The sequence below is a fragment of the Rutilus rutilus genome (genome assembly GCF_951802725.1).
Source record: "Rutilus rutilus genome assembly, chromosome: 1".
Lineage (NCBI taxonomy): Eukaryota > Metazoa > Chordata > Actinopteri > Cypriniformes > Leuciscidae > Rutilus > Rutilus rutilus.
The window spans coordinates 56343349-56361355 of NC_140209.1; the positions used below are offsets into that span (position 1 = coordinate 56343349).

The 18007-nt window shown below is 38.9% G+C and overlaps 2 protein-coding genes across 2 annotated transcripts in view; one reads left to right on the plus strand and one right to left on the minus strand.

Moving 5' to 3' along the window:
- Nucleotides 1-1698, minus strand: part of LOC311304861 (dynein regulatory complex subunit 3-like) — a 28281-nt gene extending 26583 nt beyond the window's left edge. The window contains exon 1 of the mRNA XM_084432207.1: nucleotides 967-1698. Coding sequence (XP_084288333.1) covers nucleotides 967-1120 — 154 coding nt within the window. The 5' untranslated portion in view covers nucleotides 1121-1698. The remainder of the gene's footprint in view (nucleotides 1-966) is intronic.
- A 135-nt stretch (nucleotides 1699-1833) lies between these two features.
- Nucleotides 1834-18007, plus strand: part of tom1l2a (target of myb1 like 2 membrane trafficking protein a) — a 48086-nt gene continuing 31912 nt past the window's right edge. The window contains exon 1 of the mRNA XM_084405852.1: nucleotides 1834-1909. Coding sequence (XP_084261978.1) covers nucleotides 1858-1909 — 52 coding nt within the window. The 5' untranslated portion in view covers nucleotides 1834-1857. The remainder of the gene's footprint in view (nucleotides 1910-18007) is intronic.

The window sequence follows — 18007 nt, forward strand, 5'->3', positions numbered from 1 at the left end:
TGTCATTAATTGCTCACCTTCATGTCGTTCCAAACCGTTCATGTTCGAAACAAATATGAAAACCTTTTTGATGAAATCTGAGAGATTTCTGTCCCCGCATTGACAGCTACGCAACTACCACTTTAATGCTTCAAAAAGTTCATAAAGAGATCGTGCAACTAATCCATATGAATTGAGTGTTTTTTCCCAAATTTTCTGAAGAGACTCAATCGCTTGATATGATGAACAGAATTAATTTAGGCTTTTATTCACATATTATAAACATTTATCAGTGAACAGAAGCTCAACCGAACCTGCTTGATGCTAGAAGAAGCTCAAACATGTGTAACACTACACGAGATTGAACCTCAGTGGTTTTTGCATGTCAAGCGAACAAGCTTGAGCTTCAGTTTACCACAACTGATGTGCGAGTTAATAAATGTTTGTATGTGAATGAAAGCCTAAATTAAATCTGTCCATCATATAATGCGATCGTGTCTCTTCATAAAATTTGGACTAAACCGCTCAATTCATATGGATTAGTTTTACAATTTCTTTATGAACTTTTTAAAGTGTCAAAGTGGTAGGCCTAGTTGCGTAGACTGTCAATGGAGGGACAGAAATCGCTCAGATTTCAATAAAAAGATCTTCATTTGTGTTTCGAACATGAACAAAACTCTTATGGGTTTGAAACGACATGAGTAAACGATGACAGAATTTTAATTTTTTCTATCCCTTTAACACTGATTAAAAAACATTATCTGTGTGAGAGGGGGATGTATTTTACTTGTCATGAAAATAATGTCTAAATAAATAAATAAAGTGGTTTTCACTTTTTAAATAATTCAAAATATATTATTATTTTTCTCTTGATTTTGGGGTGAAATATGACCCAGGAAAGTTTGCATGAGATTCACCCTGAATAAAATAAAATTCAATCAGAAATGTTTAATTTTACATTAAAATTAATTCAATTACGGTTCTTACTCCTGAAGTCCAGCCGCAGCTGAAGCACCTCCTCGTACTGGATGCCCTCTTTCTTGGCTATTTTTCCAGCTTGTCCTTGAGGTCCCTGTTCAACAATTGCTTGTTGTAACATCTCCTCATCCATTACTTTGGGTTCATCCTGTTCCCTGCTCATTTTCCAACGCTTCTGATGACTGGACCCGTTTATTACCTGCAGTAACGGTGATTAGCAGTGCAATAACGCAGCATCTAGTGCAGTTGCTTATCTTATTTTGCAGACCTGTCACCATAAACTCAGTCAAAACACTGTATCAGTCACCTATTTCAAATGTTATTACTAAAAGCTCGTTCATTTGACAACAGACTTAACTTACCTGGAAATATATCACTGAAGTAACTTACTCGTGTGCTGGACGCAAACACTGTTGCTCAGCAACCACAGACTACCGCCATCAACTTCCGGAGTTTTCAGGAGCTTTGAGGCGATCTAAAGAACTTAAAATACATTTTAGTAATAATACTCAGTAATATAACCTTAGTGATATTCTTCGAGTATTTAATTTGTAAGATTCTTCGTGAAATGGAAAATTAAAGGAAACTTTGGCAATTTAGAAGAAAGAGCGAAATATTCCACATGTACTAAATGCCTCCGCTATTTCTAAACTAAATTTCGAAAAGCAAACATGTCCATAAATTCATGATTTTATAACGTAGTTTCCATACGTTTTTGCACATTAAGAGTATTTTGTAAATGAACGCTGCCGTGTTAAGACTTTGCCCATGATTGACAGCTTCCTCGATCAATAAATGAAAAGTTCCGCTTGTTTAAACCAATCAGACAGCTCTCTGGGCGGGGCTTATGCGCGCTGTCCGTCAGCCTCTCACCATCGGAGGATTGTTGTTGTCATCAAGATGGAGTTCTTGTTGGGGAATCCGTACAGCACTCCCGTTGGCCAGTGCATTGGTGAGTTAGCGGCTTATAGTAGCCTGTTCTTCAATGAAATATGTTTTAATAACAGTTAATGGACCATGTTTGTCCACTGTTCGTGTTAAAAATGCTTGAAATGTGTGTAGCATCTTACAGGAGCGTGAACAGTCATCACTGTTAGCTACATTAGACGATGTGCTAGCCAGCCTTTTTAATCTGGTTAAAACACATAACATTTATGGAAACTCTAATCATGTGTTTCTATAATGGAAAATTCATAACTAGCGAGTTAGAGTAAGTGTGTCGTCAGCAGATCTTCACTGTGACTGAGTGTGAAGCTGCTGAAGTCTCACTGGCTTTAATCAGAGCAGCATCTGTCTAATATTTACAATTTAGGAGTTACAAACTTAGTCTATACGGAGATATCACTTATCTCTGCTTATATATTTTATATCGATTACTCTCAATCATGTAAAACTTTGCTCAGTAACGTTACATCATTATAACAAAAAAAATCTGTCACATTCGTGTTCATGAATTAGCCTATGCAAAACAGTTCTATACTGTTTAAAAATAATGAAAAATAAATGACAACATGTCAATATCCAGGGCACCAAATCAAGACATATATATATATATATATGTATATACTAAATGTCTCCTGAGTTTGTATCACAACACTGTTACATTTTTCAGTATAGGATTTTTCCAGGTTAATAATTGCATTTCTTTCACAGTATTTTCACAGTAAGACTTCTCATGTATCTACTGCACTCTCAGACATTTCTTGTAAAAGACTTCAGTACTTTACTGGCAATTTTAGTCAAGGTTTTACAATTGTAATGTAAAAAAAGAAGAAAAAAAGCTTGGTTTTATTGTGAGTTTACAGTATTGGAAAATCATACTGCTTTTCTACAGTCCGTAATGTACTATGAAGTTATGAATAGATTATGCTGTGGAGTTTTTTGATTCTTGTTGGTTTTATCTGTGCTGATGAACTTATTTCTGCTTCACTTTTAGTATTTTGTGTTGTTGGTTTATTTTGTAATGTTCAGAGTTTATCTGTATTAATATTATTATTATTATTATTATTATTATTATTGGGTCATTTGACCTGAGATTTGGAGCCAAATTACAGGGGTGTAAAAATGACTTTTGGTAGGACAATTAAATGAAAATCTGGTGACTTTAGCAATCTTTGTTGCATTATATGCTAACAGTGATAGTACAAAAGCACTTCTTTTTTTTTCTTTTTCTTTTTTTGCCTCACGTTTGCATGCCTGTAATGCAAGAAGTATTAGAGATATCTTAATATCGTTTTAGATTCTGGTTCTTTCCAAACTTTTCTTTTGGTATCTTTAAAGGCCCTCAATGGTTCAGTCCCAGAGATATGGACATGTTAATGTGGCTCCATGAGTAAATTGGTAAATTTATCTTATTTTCAGTGGTCAAAACCCGAATGTGGGTCTCTTTGCAGTTTGCACACAGCTGATACTTTATTTTATTTATTTTTAAGAGGAATATCTGAATAACAAATAATGTTAAGACTAGAAATGTATCTCGTGTTTTTCTATCAGCTCAATTGCATAGAACATACCTGTCTGATTATTTTTCTAAAGTTGTCATGACTGTAACTAAAAGTATTCAAGATATATTAATATCCTTCTAGATTTTTATTCTTAATAAACTTTTCTTTTGAAAGCTTCATTTTTCAGGCCCTATATAGTTCAGTCCCATAGACATGGGGATCTCAAAGCAGCTCCATGTTCAAATTGTTGAATGTTACCCATTTTAAATTTTCACACCCCTCTAATTTGTCTCCAAATCTCAGGCGAAAATGGTCATTTTGACCCCCTCTACAAAACAGTGGATTACTCAGTAAATATACATCTGTGACATTTAATATTTTGGCTTTCATAACTATTTATGTGTGTGGTACAGAAAAAAAGCGATGTAATCGGTTGAACACCTCGTAACATCGGTAACACTGACTATCGCATCATATATTAATAATATATATATATTAATCAGATATTTTTAAATAGACAAATTAGCCTACATTTTATTTTGTTAACTTGTCTATTCAGAATTGTGGGAGAATCGTGATCTTTGTTTTTCACACGTAAGTTCAAAATATTCTAGCTTGACCCCTCAGTTTTTTAAGGCAACCGTTATTTTAGAATGTATCACCTTATTATTTCCATGGCGACTCGTCATGCTTGTCATGTGACACACCGCATCCACAATAGCGCTGTATGACAGATGCATCGCTTTTATTTTGTTTTTCCATTATTCAAAATGTTCACATGTCATCAACTACCTGATATTCCGATTCTCAAATATGTGGAAGTGAATGTGTTTTGTCATTTGTCGTGTGTCACTCATAAACATCATTTTATTTGTTGACAACTAGGACTAGTATTGAGGTTTGATTGCAATTGCTAATAGTTGAAGTGTTACATATTGATGAATCTTAAAACCAGTTTGTGTTGGCATGTCTGGTCCTAAACTTGCTTGCAACCATTTTCCAGTCACATGACTTTCCATTGGTTGCCAGTGCAGGTTTTGTGCAAACTAGTGCACATGTGGCATCTTTAACCACTCTGATTTAGCTTTCCCTTTTTTACATGAGCGGTTCTGCAAGGGAATCTATGTATGGCAGTTTATTTGCTTGCGTGTCTAAGTTGCGTGTGGTCACGGTGCATTTTCCTAGGTAGAGTTATCGCATAGCCTAGTAAAATCTCTGAGACCACAATATATTGTATTTGTGTAACTGATACAGTGGCATTCTGTATGCCCTGCATTTGCATGTTGCCTGCCTTTAGCACTGCCCTTTCAAAGGTGTCGTGACATGGATTTTCTAATGGATTATTTTAATATACCCCTTAAAGGGATAGTTCACCCAGAAATGACGATTCTTTCATCATTTAGGCTACTCAACCTCAAGTTGTTCCAAACATAAATTACATTCGTTTGCTGAACTCAAAAGAAGATATTTTGAAGAGTATGGGTAATCAAACAGCTGATGGGCCCCAGTGACCTCCAACTCTGTTGTTTTCAATCTAGTACATATTGAAATAAATAAGCTATCCCTCATGTGGACTTACACCAGGTTCACGTAAATTGATTGTTAATTATCACCCTGGTAATAAACAGGTTTAGGAAAAGACTATTAAATGAAATGTAGGCACGTGAAAGAAACGCTCTTAGCCTTCGCAGCTTCTTAAGTGGGCAAACTGCATTATCGCTACTCTGATTTGATTTGGTATTTTGCGAACAATGGCTCACTACTTTTCAGCAGCTCACTTCTCCGGCCTCGGGCCTCTAGGTCATAAGTTGATCCTGCTGGTTCAGGATCTGCTGACCACAGGACAATATCTCAGCAGATGAGCGTTTCATTATGAGGCAGATCATTATTTTGTTAAAGCAGATGTCTTCTATTAGCCGTTCAGTAGTTTGGGAATCTTACAGACCCCCAAAAAGTTATTGTAAAGCCCTATTCAGATCGATTTTTTTCTTGGAGAAATCTGTGTTTCACAGGCTAACTTTGTTATTTTAATCCTGTTTTTCTCACACAATTTTTCTGACCTACTGTTTTTCGGGCAACTCAACTCAACGGTCCTCTGAAAAATCCAATCCACTCCGAATGCAAATTGTCTGTTTGCGCAACAAGCATTCATGCTTTCCGTTCATTTCAATATGGATGTCATCCGACGAAAAAAAATGTATTACAAAATTAATAGCCTAAATATAGCCAAATTGTGGAAACTGTGAAGACTGCTGTCACTTTAAGAGCTTATGCACGGATCCAATATACTATTACACAGCATGTGTTTTCTCAACTATGTTTACCTGAATACTCGGCAAGATAATAATAATAATAATAATAATAATAATACATTTTATTTATTTGCCGCCTTTATGGACACTCAAGGTCGCCTAGAAAGATGGCCATTTTGACGTATTAGACCGCGCAATAAGCCACGTAAAAAAAGTAAATTTGGCTCTTGCGAGTTGCTTGAGAGGCGGCTTTATGTGCGCGACACTTAAATAGATCAGTGTTGCATGTGCTTTTGGTGAGAGTGTGAAACCTGAGGGAATGACTAAAATCATGCGCAATACAAGCACTATTCAACCAGAGCAAGTGAGAGGAGGCGGTGTGTGTCACTTCGCCGTCAGAGAGAATGATCTGTGTATCAATACTACAGAAAAGTTGAAACCGTTTCAGATATTTCAGTATCGAAATGAGTGAGGAAACCGACAAGCTAGTGATCGTTTGGTACCAAAATGGGCAACACAAGTTCACAGTTACTGATTCATTTCCTGTGTCATAAAAAGTTGCACCTCTGCTCTGAAATAGACATGGTTGACAATAACAAAAGTCAATGCCAGTAACCACAACAATAACTATATTAACATAAACATTACGAGATTCAATTAAATCAATGGCATCAATAGTGTTTTTCAATAAATAAGCTATGCTTTATTTATTTTAAATAAGAAATATTAATATTTCTTATGAATATTTATAATATAAGTACAGTATTCTTTAGATCCTTGCAGTTTTGTCACATGTGTCTTGAATATGGGTACCAAATTGAGTCTGTATTACTGATGCTGTGGATTCTGGTATTGCTTTTTTGTCATATTAGTTTTAGTTTTAGATTAGTACTGACGTACCAGTACCTTTTAGGTCACTTAAATAGTTACCTTAGACATTTCTGGCTGTCAATTTAATTTTAGCTACCTGCTGAAGTGACAACAAGATTATAGTGTTTGTCCAACTCCTCCGAGAGATTAAAGGATGATGGTGAAAGTGTTTCATCCCCTCCTCTCAGACCAAAGTGGACTATATTCAGGATTGATACTGGCCCACTGAGGCATGAACTTTTAAAGTCCCCCTGTGGTGAAAATCAAGCTTTTATTGTTGTTTGTAAGTCTGTGTGGTGTTTTTAATATGCTTTAAGACAAACCATGTGCAAATGCATAAGTCAACACCATTGCTGAGTATTTTCTCTTTAAAACCAAAGACAGTCTCAAAAACGCGGTTTGAAATCGCAGGTGTTCCTTACGTCACAAACTACCTTGTAACCAATCATGTCACGAGGGCGGGCTTTAGCATATCATTAACTATGACCGCTCTGAAGCAGTGGAGTCTCAAGAGTAGCCAGGTTATTCTGGTATATTTTTCTGTTATGAAAAATCATGTAGATTTAGCAATAAAGCAGGTGAATTATGTATATGATGTAAGCCTATATTACGATGCATTGATGAACTATATGGCTTTCTTAGACGGCAGCTGTCTTGACTCTGAGATCGCGAACGGGAACATGGTTTGTGTAACATTAGCAAAACATTATTAGCTGTTTGATAACGTAGTCAAGCTATAGGTTAATCATTTTAATTACTGTTATGTGTCCAATGTTAGTGGTGCAACGGATCATCATTGATCCGTGATCCGTTCGGATCAATATCTTCGGTTCGGCACACACGTGATCCGCGGATTAATTTATGAAAAAAAAAAAAAAAGTTGTGCGCATGTTCAGTCCACACACAGCGTGGTCATGGCGAGCGGAGGAACGGAGGAACTTGAACGCCCCGCGTCATATAAATCCCCTGTATGGGAGCATTTTGGCTTCCCTGGAACACGCGTCTATTTCGCTTCAAACGCTCGCTTTATCATTATACGCGCGCGGCGCGTCCTATTCGCTTTGGACGCGCGAAAGGATTCAAACTGTTCAAGCATCGAACTAGACGCGAATTTGACTCTCTATTCGCGTATGGTGTGAACCATAGACTGTAAAAAATATGAACGCGGCAAAATGAACAGGCTGCGATGTATGCTGGAGTGTGTGTGTGTGTGTGTGTGTCAGACAGAGAGACAGAGAGAGAGAGAGAGAAAAAGAGAGAAAGAGAGGGAGAGAGAGAGAGAGAAAGAGAGAGAGGCACGGGCGCGATCGAACAATCACACACACACACACACACACACACACGCTGTTTAAAAGCAAAAAATATCTCATCTTTTGGACATTATATTGCATTGGTTTTCATTTCTTGTCCTCAAACAGAGTAATCTGTTTATTTTGAAGTTACACATTCTACATTGATTAAAAAAGAAAATCAAATGTGTTTTTAATGGTAGTATCATTTTATACAGAAATAAATGATTTATAATTCAGATGAGAATAACGTTAAAGTTAATTAAAATTTTAAGGAAACAAATATATTGATCTGAAATATAGCAAATTAATTTTAAATTCATTCAGGTAGCCTACAATTACCAAACATATCTCAAGGTCATTTGAATAAAGGGTGACAGTCTTTCATTATCATCTGTTGTTGTGGACTATATACTGGAGAAGTATTTGTTCTCCATTTGAGTGAGATGTTTTTATGTGGCTAATTGAGCAAAGTGCTTCCATATATTTTATTATTAGTAGTATTAGTTCAAGAATAAAATAAAAATATCGGATTGATATCGGTATCGGCAAATAGCCGATATGCTGCGGCATCGGTATCGTATCGGAAGTGAAAAAGTAGTATCGGGACATCCGTGGAAACACATCAAGCATGGCCACGCATTTGAAGCGACATCACCTCAGTGTTTCACTGACAGGAGCTCAACGTTGCACAATCAGACCGGGCTAAAGCCATCACAAACGCTATCAGTGTGTTTATAGTCACGCTTCATGGAATGAACCCGTCGCACACCCACTGTTGATTTTATATATTTTAATTTAATATTTTAAAAATGTTAATAAACAAAAAGACAAAACTTGTGTTTATTTGTCTTGTCTTTTTTTTTTTTTTGATCCGAAAAATGATCCGATCCGTGACTCTGATCCGAGAAACGATCCGAACCGTGAGTTTTTTGATCCGTTGCACCCCTACCAATGTTGTAGAGAGCGATACATAAAACGCATTATCATTCTGATGCATCGGCTTGAAGACGAGCCTGTATGAGTGAGTGGAGGCGGGACTCATTTGCACATTCATGGGTCCACGTATATTACATGAAGCAAGGGTACATTCAAGCTATTTTAAGGCATGAATAAAAAAAAAAAAAATTCACAGTAAAAAGCGTTTAAAGGGATACTCCACTTTTTTCGGAAATATGCTCATTTTACAACTCCCCCAGAGTTAAACAGATGAGTTTTACCGTTTTAGAATCCATTCAGCCGAACTCCGGGTCTGACGGTACCACTTTTAGCATAGCTAAAAATGAGCATATTTCCGAAAAAAGTGGAGTATCCCTTTAAATATGTCATTTTGGTGATCAAAGATGAGTTTTAAGGGATAAATTTATTGACTACAGGGGGACTTTAAGGAACTCACAGAGAAGGACTTAATGAGTCTCAACATAAGTAGCTTTGGAATCTGAAGTGTTTACTAAGTGTTCAGCTTTACTAAAATATCACGCTGACAGCCAACTTTCTCATGAGATTTTGTCGTTGAACCTCTGTATGCAGTTGTTTTCCCCCCCCAATATGAAACCAATTGAGCTACATGCAGGGAAACATTTGAGACAGTAACTGGAAGTACTGTAATGACTTGTGGTTAGTATTATTTTAAACAAACTATTAAAAATAAATAACTAAAATGAAAGCTGAAAATAATTTAAAAAATACATTAAAAATAAATACTATAACCGTCAATAATAATAAAATAACTGCTTGTGGTTCAGGAAGTTCTCTGATATATTCAGTCAGTTCATTCAATGATGGATTTGTTAGTGTAACAATGGTGGCAAAGGGCAGGCGAGGATCTATATGCAGCAAAAGTTTATTAAAGCTAAACATAAACAAAGATAATCCAACCAAGAAGCGGAACATAATCCTGACCAGGAACAAGAATGCAAAACGCAAAGGCAGCGACTCCCAAACACAGACTGAAACACAGGGCTATATATTTATACACACAGGGAAATTAACAAGATGACAAGGAAACAAGAAACAACCGAGGGACTATTAAGAACTAATCAGTGTTGCTATGGTAACAAACAAGGGAACCAGGAACTAAACACAAGAGGAGAACACAGGAACAATAGAAACAGAGAACACTTAAAAGTCCTTGCAAAAGCACAACACTGGGATCGTGACAGTTTTTGACCAGTTCATTAAAAGAACCTTCTCATTGAGAATCAAGAGTCATTTGTTCATGAATCACTCTATATCCAGTAGAGTTAAAGCACTGCAACTGATTAACATTACAGCAAGCACTGATACAGGTCAGGCTGTGGTGTTAAGGTCTCCAATGTGTGTGACTGTATGGCCGTGTGGTGTTTGGCTGAGGTTGGTACGGCTGAGTCCATGTGATCCAGACTAGCACTGGAGGGCCAGCTGGACTGAGCTCTCGCTGTGTGTCTTGCCTGTTTTCCACTTGCATTCTCTACCTGTCTACCATTTTCTAGCATACAATATTGTCCAAGTTTCATTTTCCTGCTCTTGTTTGTTTACTTATTGCCTCCTTTCGTCCTCCCCACAAATCTTCTTGAAGAGATTACTGGAGGATTTTCCATTAGAAGTCGACGGATAAAGGAATATTCTGGAGAAGTTAAGCTCAGTTAACTTGACAGCATGTGTGACATTAATGCAAAAAATTATTTCATCTCCTTCCTCTTTTTCTTATAAAAATGTTATCATGAGTTACTTGAAGTGAATGAGGCTGGCTTTGGATAATTTAAAATAAGTGTGATGCTTATAATTTAAAAAAGCATACACATTCTTCTGCTAAAACTTGTGTATTATTTGAGCTGTTTAAATAATTTGTACAGTTTATAAGTTATAAAATTATAGTAAAAACAGTAATAAAGTGAAATATTACAATTTAAAATAAAAAAACAATTTAAAAATTCTTTTTTAATATATTGTAAAATAAAATTTGTTCCTTTGAACAAATGTAAATGATGTATTTTCAGCATAATTACTCTCTTCAGTGAGTCACATGATCCTTGACTTCACATGATCCTTGACTCCACATGACAGTCTTCAGTGTCACATGATCCTTCAAAAATCATTCTAATATGAACATTTTATGCTCAAGAAACATTTATTTTTATTATCAATGTTGGGGGGCACAACGAGGGACACAGTCGAATGCCTTCTCCAAATCCACAAAGCACATGTGGATTGGTTTGGCAAACTCCCATGAATCCTCCAGCAACCTGGAAAGGGTATAGAGCTGGTCCAGTGTTCCACGGCCCGGACGAAAACCACACGGTTCCTCCTGAATCCAGGGTTCGACTATCTGCCGAATTCTCCTCTCCAGTACCCTGGCATAGACTTTCACAGGGAGGCTGAGAAGTGTGATCCCCCTGTGGTTGGAACACACCCTCCGGTTCCCTTTCTTGAAAAGAGGGACAACCACCCCGGTCTGCCAGTCCAGAGGTACTGTCCCTGACTGCCACACGATGCTGCAGAGGCGTGTGAGCCAAGACAGCCCCACAACATCCAGAGACTTGAGGTACCCAGGGCGGATCTCATCCACCCCCGGTGCCTTGCCACCGAGGAGCTTATTAACTACCTCTGTGACTTCAGCTTGGTTGATGGACGAGTCCCCGTCTGAGCCCTCTGCCTCTGCTTCCTCAATGGAAGACGTGTTGGTCGGATTGAGGAGATCTGCTAAGTATTCCTTCCACCGTCCGACGATATCCCCAGTTGAGGTCAACAGCCGCCCACCTACATTGTAAACAGGTTGCTAGGAGACTGCTTCCCCCTCCTGAGGTGCCGGACGGTTTGCTAGAATCTCTTTGAGGCCAACCGATAGTCCTTTTCCATGGCTTCACTGAACTCCTCACAGCCCCGATTTATTTTATTTTTTTATTTTATTTTTTGCCTCCACGACCACCGCTTGGCCTGCCGGTACCCGTCAACTGCCTCAGGAGTCCCACAAGCCAATCAGGCCTGATAGGACTCCTTCTTCAGCTTGACGGCATCCCTTACTTCCGGTGTCCACCACCGGGTTCGGGGATTGCCGCCTCGACAGACACCGCAGACCTAACGGCCACAGCTCCGAGCGGCCACGTCGACAATGGAGGTGGAGAACATGGTCCACTCGGACTCAATGGGTCTCATTCATGAAACACGAGCAGAACGAATTTTTGTGTAAATCGTGTGTAAAGTGGTTCTGGCGTAAATTTTCGGATTCATTAAAATGTTCGTATTTTCCTGCTCCCAGCCACGCGTAAATAGTGCGTTTAACATCCGAACGTTTTGCTCGTTAATAAGGCTGCATTTTAATTCACCTTAATCGGGTACATATTTACACAGCATTTTGAAAAAAATATTATATATAGTAATTACATACGTTTTTCCTTTTCACTTCTGGGACTGTTCGATTAACAGATGAAACTCCATTAACTGCATCTGTAATATGCTGCCAAGCTTCCTTTTTTTTTAGGACCTGATACGCCACTATGTACGCTTGAAAATAAAATGTAGCGTTTTGAATGAACTTCTGATAATAAAACTTCAATTTCTGCATCTGAGAAATTTCTCTTTTTTTATTCGCTTTTGAGAAGACATGTTGAAATCCTTCGTTTGGTGTCATAATATGATGCCCATATATAGTTGTCAGTCGGATTTAATAGGCGGGATTTATGGTATTTGAGAATGAGCGTGCACGCGTGTCCCATTTACGACTGATTGGAATTCATTAACACACACACACACACACACATTTCATTATCACATCTGATGTTTACGAAGTATTTGTGAATCAGGAGAAGAGTTTTCGGGAAGGTCTCTTTACGCGCAAATCACTCACATATTTACTTGTATATTTACGAATGTTTCATGAATGAGACCCAATGTCTCCAGACTCCCTCGGGATCCGGTCGAAGCTCCGCCGGAGGTGGGAGTCGAAGATCTCTCTGACAGGGGACTCGGCCAAACATTCCCAACAGACCCTCACAGTACGTTTGGGTCTGCCGAGTCTGTCAAGCTTCCTCCCCTGCCATCGGATCCAACTCACCACCAGGTGGTGATCAGTTGACAGCTCCGCCCCTCTCTTCACCCGAGTGTCCAAGACATACAGCCGGAGGTCGGATGAAACTATCACAAAGTCGATCATCGACCTCCGGCCTAGGGTGTCCTGGTGCCATGTGCACTGATGGACACCCTTATGCTTGAACATGGTGTTCGTTATGGAAAAGCTGTGACTAGCACAGAAGTCCAATAACAGAACACAGATCGGGTTCAGATCAGGGGGGCCGTTCCTACCAATCATGCCCCTCCAGGTATCACTGTCGCTGCCCACGTGGGCATTGAAATCCCCCAGTAGAACGACGGAGTTCCCAGTCGGAGCACTTTCCAGCACCCCTCCCAGAGACTCCAAGAGGGCCTGGGTACTCTGCACTGCTGTTCGGCCCGTAGGCACACACGACAGTGAGTGACCTGTCCCCGACCCGTAGGCACAGGGAAGCAACCCTGTCGTTCACCAGAGTGAACTCCAACAAATGGCAGCTGAGCTGGGGGGCTATTAGCAAACCCACACCAGCCCGCTGTCACTCACCATGGGCAACTCCAGAGTGGTAGAGAGTCCAGCCTCTCTCAAGGAGTGTGGTTCCTGAACCCGAGCTGTGCGTGGAGGTGAGCCCGACTATCTCTAGTCGGTACCTCTCAACCTCCCGCACAAGCTCAGGCTCCTTCCCCGCCAGCGAAGTAAAGTTCCACGTCCCTAAAGCCAGTTTCCGTGTCCAGAGATCGGGTCGTCAGGGCCCTCGCCTTCGACTGCCGCCCGATCCACTATGCACCGGCCACTTAGGGTCACTGCTGCAGGTGGTGAGCCCACAGGAGGGTGGCCCCATGTCATTCCTTCGGGCTGAGCTCCAGGGTGGGGCCCCGGCTGTGCCATGCCGCACGATGTCTTTGTCCTTGATAGATTGTGTCTCATAATGGGCTTCTGAACCGCTCTTAGTCTGACCCGTCACCTAGGACCTGTTTGCCTCGGGAGACCCTACCAGGGCCATATAGCCCCAGACAAGTTAGCTCCTAGGATCATTCGGGTACTCAAACCCCTCCACCACGATAAGGTGGCAGTTCAAGGAGGAGTGTAAGAGAATTTTGTACATTTTAAAGTTGGTGCAAAGTTCACAATTAAGAGCTCCAACCCATATTCAGTGTGCAACTTGAACAAAGAAAGAGTTTGTCCATTGTGTACCTGAAAGTTAAATGGGACTCAGACATCTTTTTAGTTGTGATATAGTGTCTCAGTCTACATTACACCACATACTCCTATGACTACTACTAAAAATAATATTATAATATTATTCCTATGACAGTAATATAGCTATATTTTGTAAAACAAATGCATTGAAAAATTAAAATAAACTTTCATAATTAGTTTTGTCTATTTCTGTACATGCAGAAAATGCAGTCAAGCTTTTATTTTGGCGGAAAACAAAGTTTATAAACGTCTCATCACAAATGCTGAAATGTTTGAAAGTGTAGGCCTATACTTGCATTATCATGCTATTATATAATGATTATATATGCAGGGGCATAAAATGGTCTTAAAGTGACAATAATATACTATTTATGCGACGCTAAAGGCTACGTATGCTAACCGTTGTGATAATAAATACACATATGTTTATGGAAAATACATGTGACTGCTTGAAGAATGTAGACAAATCATATATGATTATAATCATAGTGGTTTTGTGCTTTATCGTATTATTGATACCAGACTAATGTATCCGCATATGTCATAACATTCGCTCCGGTTAACTTTTTGTCCGTGATCTCCATCTGTTGATCTGACTGAAAGGATAACAGTAAAGTGTGACGGAGAGATCGCTAAAACCTCCTCAGATCGCAATCATCACATCATTTCATGGTAAATTAATATTTTATCTTTATATAATAAGATAATAAAATATAATTTAGGCTATCTTTTTTTATGTGTAATCCTTTGGACTTAAATGCCTTGATGGAGTTGTTTTGTACATTCATGTGATAACAAATAAATGGAAGCAGGTGTGACTGAATACGTATGTTTTCTCTCCATATGTGAAATGTTCAATACCAGTTTGATTCAGCATGATTGATGTGCACTACTGACACAAATTGATAAATTATTGTCACTGTAACATTTTTTTATTGTAAAACATTGGATATTGATGCTGGAAGTCTTTAAGTAAAGACCAAATGTTCGCTCTGTCATGCTCATTTTGCAATTAGCTAGCTTTCAGTCAGCTGATGAATTGGTGGGGTTTCAAAATAAGTACCTACTCCGAGAGTATGCGATTGCGGACGCAGCCTGTGTCGTCTTAACAAAGCGTCTCACAGCCACAGCCAGCCTACAGGAACATGCTGTAGGACAGGAGTGGAAGAAGAGGGCTGGTATGAACTCTGCTCTGGTGTCTGGCAGTATCTGTAGTCTTCTCTCCGCCTCGACACATCTGTCAATTTGATAGAAGAGCAGCTCAGGGGTATGAATTAGGAATTAAGTATTTCCTGCGGCTCGGCAGACTAAAGGAAGCGGCCTCACCCATCCGTGAAAGTGGTGTTATGCTCCAGACACTTCCCAGTTTGTTGAGGGAAAGTTCACTGGCACTGGCAAGCTAATGTCCAGTGCTGTGCCATGTGTTACCGGCGTTACATGGTGTTCAGCCTTACACCAATTATATTACTTGGCCACAGCGGCACCACCCCCACTGTCATTTTGCTTTTTTTCCTAATAGAAATAAAACCCATTTAGTTCAGTTGGACAACAGACGCTACAATTATTAACTGATAGCATCTGCTTTGCTCCATAAAGCACAAGCTGCAGAGTCACAGCACAGTGCAACAGGAGTTAAGATTTCACTTATCACGTGACGACAGTATGGAGAGTTGACTGACAGGACGATGTTGGTGCACAACAGATCCTGAGCCTCATTGACAAATATCCCATCTTGTAAAATGTGTGTTCAGTACTGCCGCTCCCTGTACACAGAGTACTCGGGATCGTGAATTCGACAGTGAAAAGTGAGCATGCATTAAAAACTGATGTAAATACCCCACATATTGATAGCGGCTCCCTTATGCCTGCAAAGGGAGCTCAACGCTAAGGATTTTTTTTCTACTTGCCTGGCCGGCCCAGTTGTTCAAATTTATACTTGCCCCTCCAAAATTTTCACTGACCCACCACAAAAAATAAAGGCATAGTTATTGTCTTCGTTGTTTTTGACTCATAACCTTAATAAATAAGGTAACTTGTGACACCAACAACTACTAGACTTACTCGTATAAGTTTCAAATATTGTTAAAGACAAGCAAACTGTCAGTAATAAAATAAAAACATATAATCAAATCACGAGCAATAGCACAAATACAATAGAACAAACATACAAATAAAATAAACACCGCTTTTAATGTTTTTCAGGTAAGTCTAACAGTAATTTTCAGGTAGAGAAAATGAATAATCAAATGTAAAATAGCACTGCATAGTCTTCACTGTATAATTAAATATAGAGTAATCCTTATTAAAGTTAGAAAAGTTTTTTTTTGTTTAATTAACATTAAAACAGAGCTTTAAGAGCTGCACGGATCTAGTATACTGTTACACATGAGTTTTATTTCTGTACTTTATGTTCACTTAAGATATAACAGGCTATGTTTACTAGGACACTCGCCTAGACCAGAATTTTGTTGATGTAATTTTGTGTGAATATATCCGTTTAAGCGCAAGAAGACATGAAACAGAGCTCAATTCAGCTTTCACATATGGTTATGTGTATGGGATTTACCTGTTAGATTCATAGATGTAGTAGGCTCAAATGGATCGCTTGTACAGAATCGCTTAAAGGTGACACATTATGCCCCTTTTCACAAGAGGTAATATAAATCAACGGTGTCCCCAGAATGTGTCTGTGAAATATCAGCTCAAAATAACCCCTAGATCATTTATTATAACTTGTCAAATTCGCACCTTTTTGGGTGTGAGCAAAAACAAAACACGTGAATCTCACTCATCCAAAATCCCAGAAATAACCACTAGCGGAGTGCAGCCTTACAGGCTCAGGAAGAGGTTGCAACTTTTAGACGGCACCTGGACATTTCTGAATGGTTATTGGATACATTTATTGATATGTCACCTTTAAACTAGTCGATTTGGTGTTTGCAAAATTTCTGTTGAAATGTTATGGAAATTAGACTTGGTGCCCTTGATGTGGGGATGAATTCTACATAATCTGTGTGGAGAGATGTAACTGCTGCACCTTCCACATTTGGTCGTGGTGTTTCACTGTGGCCAAAGCACCGATCTGTGGTCAGCCACCCTTAGTGACTCAAATGTAATTGGAACTGAAACTGAAGTAGCTTTTTGGAAATGTATGTTGCCTAAACACATACTTGAAATAACACCAAATATCTAGATGAACAGAAGTTTCAATGTGTATTTCTGTTGTTTGTACGGATGTTCATTGGCGCTTTGCTGCTCATGCATGCAGCGTTGAGAGCTTTTCATGTAATAAACACACGAGCACTCTTAAGAGCAGTCCCTAAAAATAGGATCCAAATGTACTGTTTATAAAGCAATTTCCCATATTGATTTTTCATGGGTTTTATCCATATTTTGAATTATTCATTGCATTGGTTTTATGTCGTAACAGAAAATTACCAGAACTTGGTGAGGACTTTTCACGTTATTTTGGGATCAGTGCAATTGTCATGAATTTTGTCAATGCCTAAAATCCGCATGAAATGGAAGTTGTGATATTCTTTCTTCCCTATTGTGTGACGTAATATGCATATATTATTTAAAAATAATCATTTATTTAACACAATTTTTACAAATTGTACAGATTTCCCCTTAAAATCAGCACAGAAAGTGGCAAAAACAAAATCCAGATTCTACTTGTGTCTGATGGTGAAACTGACAGCACGGTTTCCAAATGTCTACAGGAAAGTGTACAGGAAACAGAAGTCATTTTGAATGTGGAATGTGCTGATGGCCAAATTGTGAGCATTTCACCTTGATCATTTCTACTTTGCCATATTTTGTCACCGGTCCCCGCCCTTATCCTGAGTCACTCACCAGGAAACAAAGCCAGCTTCATGTTGTGCCACAGTGAAATCTCACTGAAGTGTACATCCTCAATAATGTGCCATTAACGGTTCGTTCTAAAGCTTCTTGGCTTAAAGGGGACCT